This window comes from Arctopsyche grandis, chromosome 1 (assembly GCF_051622035.1).
Source record: "Arctopsyche grandis isolate Sample6627 chromosome 1, ASM5162203v2, whole genome shotgun sequence".
In the NCBI taxonomy this organism is placed as follows: domain Eukaryota; kingdom Metazoa; phylum Arthropoda; class Insecta; order Trichoptera; family Hydropsychidae; genus Arctopsyche; species Arctopsyche grandis.
In genome coordinates, this window is record NC_135355.1 from 35,933,067 (window position 1) to 35,943,977 (window position 10,911).

The 10,911-nt window shown below is 36.3% G+C and overlaps 2 protein-coding genes across 2 annotated transcripts; one reads left to right on the forward strand and one right to left on the reverse strand.

Annotated features, from left to right (window-relative positions):
* Positions 1-686: 686 nt before the first annotated feature.
* Positions 687-3,742, forward strand: LOC143922237 (28S rRNA (uridine-N(3))-methyltransferase). Its single transcript, XM_077445460.1, has 3 exons — positions 687-1,313; positions 1,396-1,668; positions 1,740-3,742. Exons 1-3 carry the CDS (start codon positions 769-771, stop codon positions 2,155-2,157), a joined length of 1,236 nt encoding a protein of 411 aa, XP_077301586.1. The 5' UTR covers positions 687-768; the 3' UTR covers positions 2,158-3,742.
* Positions 3,466-10,121, reverse strand: Rpe (ribulose-phosphate 3-epimerase). The gene is made up of 4 exons (XM_077445472.1): positions 8,667-10,121; positions 4,283-4,390; positions 3,990-4,211; positions 3,466-3,918 (listed from the first exon to the last, which is right to left on the reverse strand). The coding sequence occupies exons 1-4, from the start codon at positions 8,898-8,900 to the stop codon at positions 3,802-3,804; spliced, it is 681 nt and encodes a 226-aa protein (XP_077301598.1). The 5' UTR covers positions 8,901-10,121; the 3' UTR covers positions 3,466-3,801.
* Between the last annotated feature and the right edge of the window lie 790 nt (positions 10,122-10,911).

Below are 10,911 nucleotides of genomic sequence, written 5' to 3' on the forward strand. Positions count from 1 at the left end.
ACATAATATTTGGCTTTTGAGTTTTCGTAAGTGATGTGGCGGCTCGCTTATACGACATGGTCGAGTTTGGTTGCCTTCCTGCGAGTGGGGACCAACCCGGCTGGGTTCGGAGAGCCACTACTCACTCTGTCTTCAGCTGTCATATAATAAACACGTGCATTAACATGCCAGTCGTCTCATTCGTTCATCCTCCATAGTATGATGGTTCGCGTGGATATCTCTTGATGGATGGAATTTTAGGGTGCCAGATATTCCTCGATTAAGACTTTAAATAACGTGTGCAAGATCGCTTTGTGCGCAATCCAGGGGGCGCAAAAACCCTTCCCTAAATTTCTAAATTATGTCTCTGTCAGGTATTAAACATTTTGTGAGAAGATGGTTTGTTTGTGCTCACTTTTAGATGATTTTTATAACCTGTTTTATTTTTAGTTTGGGATTAGATCGTTAATAATAAGATATTCATAACAAAATCAGCAGTTTCAATAAGAAAAAAAAACAGATCAAAATAAAATGAGAGAGTACTCCCTGTTTGAAAAAAGTTACCGCCAAACACCACGATAAATATTTATAAATATACGTAGAAGTAGAAAATCATTCTACTTCAATGGTTATATATTAATAGGTATAGCATTTCTCCCACCTACTTGTCTACTTTTAAAATTTCTTTTCGTTTGTATATGAATTTTAATGGCCATAATATATATGCTTTAGATTGCACGCCTTGTTTTGACGTTTCGAATACACGTGCTTTTGACTTGCCCACTAGCCATGGCTAGCGCCGTTCCAGATGGTTTTAAATCATGGAAAGACTATTCCCTACACAAAAAATCCGTCAAACGACAATGGAACGAAGAAAAAATAATAAAAAAGATGAAGCGGGCGGAAACTGAAGCAGAAAAGGCAACCGAAGCAGCCAAAGAGGCGGAAAACTTCTCAAAAGTACGTAGTGTATCGACTATTAGTATCGCCGTTCCCGGCTCCATATTAGAAAACGCCCAATCGCCAGAATTACGAGCCTATTTAGCCGGTCAGATAGCGAGAGCCGCTTGTATATTCAGCGTAGATGAAGTCGTCATCTACGACGACGTTGGCGATAAAATGGACGCCAAAAAGTCCCAAATAGACGACATCGAAGGTACCAAAGTCGCTCGAAGGAGCTCCGTCCAACTAGCGAGAATCTTACAGTACTTGGAATGTCCGCAATATTTGAGAAAATTCTTCTTCCCCATTCATCCAGACTTGAAATACGCCGGCATATTAAATCCTTTAGACGCACCACATCATCTCAGACTCCAAAATGAATTCCACTTCAGGTTGATAATCAATATAGATTTACTCCAATTTGCTATTATAACAATACGAGTCTTACCATGAATAAATCTTATATTATTTCAGAGAAGGAGTTGTACTAAACAAGAACGTTAAACCAGGCAAAGGATCCCATGTAAATGTGGGTTTGTTAAAAGATGTCAGTATTGATAAATTACTCGCACCTGGATTGAGAGTAACAGTGAGAATGCTTCCTGATGCAGAGACGAAAAAAAGATTCAGCGGTAAAGTTGAAAGCCTACACATACCCAGAACTGAAACGGGGGTTTATTGGGGCTACGTAGTGCGAATTGCAAATACTTTGAGTGAAGTCTTTTCCAAATCGCCATATAAAAATGGGTCAGTTTATTGAAATTATAACAGAGTTGACCGTTTAGTTTTGTACTAATATTATAAAAATCATTTTCCAGTTATGACGTCACAATTGGCACATCCGACAGAGGGACGGACATAAACAACATTGAAGACAAGCAAATAAAGTATGATCACGCGTTGATCTTCTTCGGGGGACTTCAAGGTGTTGAAGCTGCCTTGGAAAACGATGAAAACCTGGCAGTAGACGATCCAAGTTTACTTTTCGATCACTATATTAATTCCATGCCGACTCAAGGGTCTAGAACTATTAGGACAGAAGAGGCTATTTTAGTGACGCTATCGGCGTTGCAAAACAAAATGGAACAAATTCATAAAGCTAAAAACTTCGAGCTGTCGGATCAAATAGCTCAAAGTTGTAGCATTCCAATGAACGCAAAATTTAATGCGAGCGTACATTCAAAAGCTACGGATGAGTCCATGCAAGTCGGTGAAGATATGAATAGATTTGATTGAACGATACTTATTATTTAATTTAATAGAATGAATTTATATATGTATGGATGGTTAAGATTATGAATATATTTTGTGTCAGTATAAAAGTCTTATGATTCTTTCAGTACTAAACATATATGATTCTGTAAATTTGTCCATTGGTTTCACAAAGTTGCTGCAGTTAAAATATTTCAACAAACTTTAGAACCTTCTTGCAAAAGTTTGTCTAAGTTATATAATTGATCTCATTCAAACAAATATATGCGTAACAATTACAATTAAGGATTGCATTACTAGTAAATCGCACAAATTTCGCCATCGGTAATTATTTTATTGTGCATTAAGTTCATATACAGGCATAATATTGCATTAAAAATTGACGAAAATGGCGTATTCTGGATTAGGTAGTCTGGAATTTGGTTATATTCAGTATTAAATGTCCAAAATGACTAAAATTTTGAGTGAGATGTAGTTTTTAATCGAAACAGCATTTTTTTGCGACTGGCAGCACCGCTTTCTTGATTCGCGCCGCTCACTATAATGCGAATAGTGGTAACAGTGGTTTGGTGATTATTGGTCACAAAGTCACTAAAATCTCTATAACGGAACATCTGGCAGCCGAAAAGTCCATCATACTAACGAGAACTTGCTAAATATTGTGTATTCGCGATTTTCATCGCAAAAATTGTCTTTATGACCACTGCAATGTGACGAATAATTACCGGTAACAGTAGTAAGTAGTATGTAACGAATATGAGCTTTCTGTCACTTTGACAGTTCTCTTGTAGCACCATTAAGTGGCTACACTAATGTACGCTTTAGAGTGGCAACACAGACCCAGACGCTAGTGAGCCTCTGGAGCTTAGCCAGTCTACTCCTCCAAAGTCGAGCAACTAGCTCCTTCGCCTTGTACATAAAATAATAGGTTTGCATACTGAAGAAAACTTCTTAAAAACACAAACGTGTTACCATAGGCCAGGACATTGGTCTACCTCGTTCAATCTACTTGCTCAAGACTGGTTTTCTCAACTTTTTCGGTGTATTTCGTCGTCGAGTTTGTATATATATTATAATACAAAACGCATACGAAAATGTTTTAAATAGTGAAATACTTATTTTACGAGATAAACATTATATTAAAAAATATATATGTAGTAGAATTGATTTTTAAACTTTTTTTTTTAATATGTCTTGTATATGTGTACAAAAAATATTTGTGTACAATATACAAAAACGAGTCTCGAGATATTGCAAGTTGGTAGAATGGAGCGCACCTAAAGGACTTTAGGTATATTTATATGACATTCACCTGAGATTTCTTTTTTATTATATACAGTTCAATCTAGGTTAACTTTTTTAGAAAAAGTAACCACATACAGTTATCTAATATACAGTAATGAAATAAATTATCTATATTAAATTCAATAAATGATCGAAATTTGATGGTAAACTGCAATACATCGGATAAAACATAATTATAAAATAAAAGTCGAAATTTTCAATAAAATTTAATAAATTTAGATCCTGTTACACTGATCGATATCACAGCAAAGAGGAATTTATTGCTTAGTTTACAACTTTCATGCACCAAAAATATATTGATCTACTATACAAAAACATACAAAAATTGACAAATGAACCAGCTTATACGAAAAATATTGCAATTTAAACACTGCACTTGTGTAATGAACTTTCGACCGTATTTTTCAAAAGCGCAATCACATCGGCGGGATCCGGCGAGTTGATCACTGCCGTCCCCGATACGATCACATTAGCACCAGCCTGAAAAGCGAAAGCAAAAGTTAAACTTACTACGAATAAGATCGATAAGATGAGAATGGATAAACACTCACTTCAGCGCAACAGCTGATGTTGGACGGCCCGACGCCTCCGTCCACCTCGATGTCCAGCAACGGGTATTGATTCCGAAGCCACTTGACCTTCTCCATCTGGTCGTGCATGAATTTCTGACCGCCGAAACCGGGCTGGACAGTCATAACCAGTATCAAATCTGCGATTGGAATGTATTCTTCGACGGCTGAAATCGGAGTACCCGGATTCAGCGCCAAACCGACCTGAAAAAATCCCAAAATTAGCCACATATTATAAAAACCATGTACAAAATGATGAATTGAATGTCGTTTACCCTCATTCCAGCTTCTCTAACTTTACGGCACACGGCTTCAATGTCTTTAACAGGCTCTATGTGGAATGTATATTGATTCACGCCAGCATCCGCCATTGCTTCAATCCACTGAAATGTAAATTGTAATAATTTTAATAAAAATATATACATATACAATATATAAAATTGAAAATATGTTTGTATCCAACAGTTTGAAACAATTACATATTTTGATTTTCATATGAGCCACAGTTCAATTATAAAGAAATACCATTTTGATACACTGTCTTTTGTTTTTAAGCCTTGCATAAATTACAATATTTGTATGAAGTTGTTCTTTTTTATGTGCCCTTCCTCTCAGAACGTCGGCAACTAGACTTCTCATCCGTACCCTGTCCATGGTTGCTCGGATGACGAGGCCGTACCACTGCCGAAGATTCTTTAACCAAGATGTTTTCCGACTGCGTTGGCCTACGATTCTCCCCTGGATTACTAAGCACCAGAGATCGTATTTCTGGTTACGTATCACATGTCTAAGGTACTCTAATTTGCGCCTTTTCACATTGTTGAGTACTTTGACATGTTTTTCCCTGATGGGGAAAACACCTCGGCATTGGTTCGACGCGCCATCTATGATATTCTCATCATCCTTTTGTATGTCTACATCTCAAAGGCGTGTAGATTTTTACACATGGTATATGTCAGGGTCCATTCTTCTGCCCCATACAGAAGGATGTTAATAATGTAGCATCGTAGAAGTCTAAGTCGGAGTGCTATGTTGAGACCACGTGTGGTTAGGACATTTTTCATTTTAAAGAATGCAGCTCTTGCTTGCTCCACTTAAACGCGAATTTCCTTGTTACTTTCACACGTTTCACCCAAATAGCACCCAAGATATCTGAAATTATTGACTCTTTCCCTCATGTTATCAATTTTTACAGAATTATCCGTATTATAAGTCGACTTGCTGAATATTGTAAGAGTATCCACTGTTTAAGTGCATTCGTGGGTGAAAAATGGAGACCCCCGGATTAGGCTAATGGAACTCAGTATGTGAGTGCCCAAACAAAGGATATGCTGGAGTTCATTCATAAACAATAGACTCACCAGGGTAGACCTTTACGTGCCTAGATAATAGACACACTATCGGATCAGGGAAGCTGTGCTATGCAACTTGTCCTTTATAAGGAGGTACACACGGCAGATCATATATTCTGGAGTGAGCGATGGTTTCGTGTGTACCTTCCAAATCGTTGAATAAATGCTGTGAAGTGACTTTGGCCTTTCATTTGGATTCTGAAACCCCCCCTACGTAACAATATCATCCACTTTTTTGGTTTTGATATTCAATGTTAGCCCCGCTTTGGAGCTATGTACAGCAACTGCGTGTAGTGTTGCTTGCAAGTCATTTAACCCTTTGAATGGTGACTAACGCTGATTGGCGTTTTTCTGACAAGTCCATGGGCCTGCAAAACGCTGATAGGCGTTGTATATTGAGCATGTACAAAGTAAACAAGAATACTACCGGCTAAGCCCTTAAAGGTAGCACTGAAAATTGGTCTTGTAATCTGTGTCATTCATTTTTCAACGTTTATTAGGACTCGTTTACACCGGAATTTTTGAATTTAAAACCATAGCAGAATTTCCCGATGGAAATTCCTAACTGCCGAATATTTTAGATTCCGAGCATTACATTTTAACAACAATGAAGAAGTTGGAACTATCATAGTTACGGAAAAATACATTCATTAATATACTGTTTTTGTTTATTTTATATTATTGCAAGATATATTAGAGTCTAAATACACCTTTACAAAACTTGAAATCCACAGCGGTAGTTATCTAGGGTTTGTTTGGATTAGCTACACTTTTTATACCGGCTCTATTGGATTTTTTAAAATAATTCTAGTTGTAAATGTTGGCGAAATTTTCAGCGTGGTGGGTTTTCAACAGAAAAGACGTCAGCATTCAAAGGGTTAGAGTAGTACAGTGTCATCCGTATTTAGGGTTGCCAGATGATAATTTGATAAAGGGGGGGCAGATGGGTCTAAAAACGAGGACATTTAGAAATTAAACAATTTTTTAATATTATTTTACTTTATTTTAATCATATTTAGCTGAGCTGCCAATTTTGGAAAGAAGTTCTTGGTTTTTTAACAAATACTTATAAAAATCTTCACATGTCATATTTTTAAAGTTGTATTGAGTAAGAATTAAAGATTTAACTGTCTGCACACTTAGTCTATTCCTCTCATTGCTCCACTGATTATTAATCAGTGAAAAAACTCTTTCCACATTTGCGTTATGTGCGCTTATACAAAAATAAAACTCGCAGATTTTGAGCAGTTCTGAGAAACATTCAATGTTTTTAACACTTTTGAAGTAAACTGTCCACTGCTCGTGCAACTTCAAATCATAATATGCTTCATCTTCATCTGATTTTGATTTAAGAAATGAAATCAAGTTACAAAATTGATCGCGTAGCTGAACATCGTCAATCTCTACACCTTTGATGCTCAAGAACTCAATGCATGAAACTAAATCATCATTTTCTTATTATATTTCTTTTATTACCAACAAAGCATTTAAATCTCTTGGATTCCTACTCCGCTCTACAAAACCCTTTAATGATCCTTATGTACTAAAATTACTTTATTTTTCCTTTGTAAGGTCTCACCTTGAATTTGCCTCAATTATCTGGTCACCTTTTTATTTATCCCATATTAATTGTATTGAGAAAGTTCAACTTAAATTTATTAAATCCTTACGCTACCTTTTTCCTACCTATACCCATTCTACTGTTTCCGACATTTTAAAAATCCTTTCTTTTAACAATCTTTCTGTCAGGCGACGACATACTGATGCTATATTCTTCTTTAAGCTCATAAATAGCTCGGACGTTAAGCTTCTGCTTACCGTCAAGAAGGTGCCGGGTTCTATCCCTGAATGAAAATGAATTTTTCAGAGTATGCTGTTGGTCAGACCTGGATTTGTGACTCCAGGTTGATCGTTTCCTATCAGAGTTTGCCAATTTTCTCTGATTTCATTGTTGAAACGGTTCCCGGAAAAAAAATTGGCTAAAAATCCTTTCTACCTACTATGTCACCACTATTTGAAATTTGATGGATGTACAATAAAAATTTATGTACAATTCATAGATGTCCCGTTAATTTGCGAGTTTTTTCAGTGTCTCGCAATTCAACGACTTATAATAAAAAAATGCTGCATTTGTATTTGTAATTGGCCAGGAAGGCGCATTGGGATTTTCCTGTAAGGCCTTCCTGGTATTTAAAAAAAAAAATAAAATAAAATGGTTTCCTTGATTGTTCTGATTTACTGAATAAGGTTAATTTCAGAATCCCAGTTCGATACTCTAGACGCGTTGCACTCTTTTCACTTGATCCTTTCAATACTAATTCCCAAAAATATTTTTATCTGCAGCGCGTTTATCGTATGTTTAACGGAGAGCTGAATGAGGTTGATCTATTTGGTATTTCCCTACATCAATTCAGGTCTAACATCAAAAGAATCTTGACCGATTGATTCATTTCTTCTCCTATTCTATTTTTCCAATATTTCCAATATTTTTATACTTTAGTTTAGTTATGTAATGTGCTATTTAATCATATTATAAATTTCATTATTTTCCTTTTCATTTGTTTATTTTGTATTTACCTTTTTCATTTGTTTTATATTTGTAAATTTCAATTTCTTCTTATATTCTATTTTATAACCTTTTCCAAATATTTTAATACTATAGTTTGATTATGCAATGTTCTACATATTTTGTCATGCCTTTATTCTTTACTTTTTAATTTGTTTTCCTCATATTTATCTTTTTCATTTTTGTAAAAATCTATTATTGGACTCGGATGTTACATATATTATTTATTTACTATTTGTTTTTTTATACATATCTATGTACAACCTGTCTGTTGATTTTTCAATTAATAAAATAAAATGCCCTGCCCCCCTTTTCGCCTCCCGTCAGATGTTTAGCAAAAAGGAGGACTTACAGTAGGTAAGGGAGGACAAAACATGGAAAAGGAGGACATGTCCTCCTTTTGGATACCATCTGGCAACCCTATCCGTATACCGTTGATTGTGATTCGGGAATCCATGTCTTCAGCGATAATAACAATAGCGGTGTATTAAATTGCAGTGCGTAAAAAAAAGTCAAGTTGGTGAACTTGTCTAGTACGATTCTGGTAAGATTACAATAGCAATACAAAGTGAAACGGTTACAATTTAGGCATACGGTTTGTTCGTTCGTTACAATTTAGGTATAGGGTTTGTTTGTGCAATCCGAACACGTGGTTGTGGAGGGGGTCGAGGTTGGTAGTGGTGTGGTAGTGGTGTGGTAGTGGTATGAGAGTAGTGAGTGCGAGTGTGTGTGCGCTGTTACCTGTTCCGGGTTGGAGACCATCATGTGGGTCTCGAAGAGGGCGTGGGGGGTGTTGTTGCGCAGACACTTGACGAAGGGCGGGCCGAAGGTGAGGTTGGGCACGAAGTGGCCGTCCATGACGTCGAGGTGCAGGAAGTCGGCGCCCGCAGCCACCAGCCGGCTCACTTCGCCCGCCGCCATCGACAGGTCTGCGTTCAGCACGGAAGGCCCGATCTGGCACCGGAGCCCGCTCATCCTCGCTTCCTCACAGAGCCCGGCGCGAACACTCCTCGACCGAGCGCACCGACCCACTGACCGCTATTGCACTGGTCGGGGCTCAAACACTTGTTGCCGCCGTCACTGCTCACAGCCACTGCCGTAACCTCTCTATACACGACCATTGTTCCGTACGTCATCGTTGCTTTTCAATTCGTTCGAAAGCAATGATGACAGTGGCGTAGCTACCGCGTTCGCAGACCCCACAAAGCGGCGCGCCTTTTTCACGCATTTTTACTTTATCTATGTACGTAGTAACAATAGATGAAGTTTTGTGATCATGCGAAAATTCCAACTCGAGATTTTGACTGATTCGAACTCAGAATCGATCACTGATCACGTTTTCATGATCTAGAAAAAATGTGTGTGTGTGTGTATTTTGGGGATATTTTAAACACCGTTAGTCCTATCGAACTGAAACTTAGTATCAGTTACTGAAATTCTTATCGACACGACGTAAATTTTTTAAGTTGAACGGAAATGGTACCTCCCCTTATAGGTGTGCTCTTTTTTTTAAGTTTTTGAATTCAAATTTCTCCCAAACCACTAACTGAATCAGACTGAATTTTTTTTAAATATGATAGATATAATAATTTTTATAACCTGATATTTTTTTAAATATTTCTATCTGAACCGGAAGTAGTACTTTTACTCTAGAGAATCGAGGTTTTTTATGTTTTTCTCAAAAACTTTTTGGTTTATTGAACTGAAATTTCATATTTAGAAGTTTAAGCTTAATACCAAGTTATTTATAAAATTTAGTAAGCATCTGTTAACCGGAAGTGGCAGTTTACTCTTGTTCGATTTTTCTTCCAATATTTTTTTCGACCCCTTAAGCATGTGTGTTCGTCACAAAAAATTCAAGTATAATTCTTGTAGCAATGTGATAAAAATAAAAAAAAATTATCAAATTTTATAAACTGGAAGTGGGATTTTTTTTCTCGTAGAAAGGTCAAAAATGTTGTGCCCACTACTCTGTCCACACCCCTGAACGTATTAAGCTGAATATTTATATTTTTATCCTTTATGTACTAACTTAGAGCTGGTAGGGTTTTGGTCAGAATTTGTAAACCGGAAGTAGTATTTTTTTTAAAACAATATTTCATTATTTTATTTTGACCTGTTTTGATAAAGTCATGGGTTGGTCACACCCGAATTTTTTTATTTGTTCTGTAATTTCTTTGTAATATATTTTTTTAAAACCTCTCTTATTTTTCAATCTATTTGCATCTCGTTTAATTGTATGTTCTTAATCGGTTTCCGTGACGGGCCGGAATGTGAAATTACCGAAAACGCAAATATCGGAAGACAAAGATCGAAAATCGAAAGATCTTAAGTCGAAAGATCAAAAAAAAAAATGGTGCATGGTAAACGGTACATACTCACTTAATTAGCGCGAACAGGATACAGCAGGAACAAGAGTAACAGGCTTTTCCTCCCGTATTCTGCGCGTGCACATTAATACGGGAGGAAAAGCCTGTCCAGATAAGACTATAAATGCAATTCGATATAACATAGGTATATACATAAAAAAGGTATGAATTATTAATTTGGAAAGTTATTTTGCTGTAAGGAATTAATATGAATATATAGTCAATTTTAATTTCGCCAAAATCTGTAGCTGAAAACCATTTAAACTATTTTTTGTGTTTCTAACAAGCTGGGTACCCTAATGTTATTTGAAAATAACGGATTCCAAATTCTATCCAATTCGAGGGTTTTATTATCCCATCTATTTATGTCGGCTTTGAGCAAAAAGTTTTAGTTTTGATGCAAACAATCGGTATTTCTATGAACTTGCAACAACCCTGTCACCGAATTCAATTATTTTCTTTTAAATTGTCGGCTTTCTTATTTGAAATAAACTACTAAAGAACCAAAATTTAAAGATTGTTCAGTCTTACAAGTCCGTCTAATGAGAAAACTTGAATTTAGCAAACGTAAATCAGTAATAATTAATTTGAGAAACTCTGACAAACAACGATTTCAA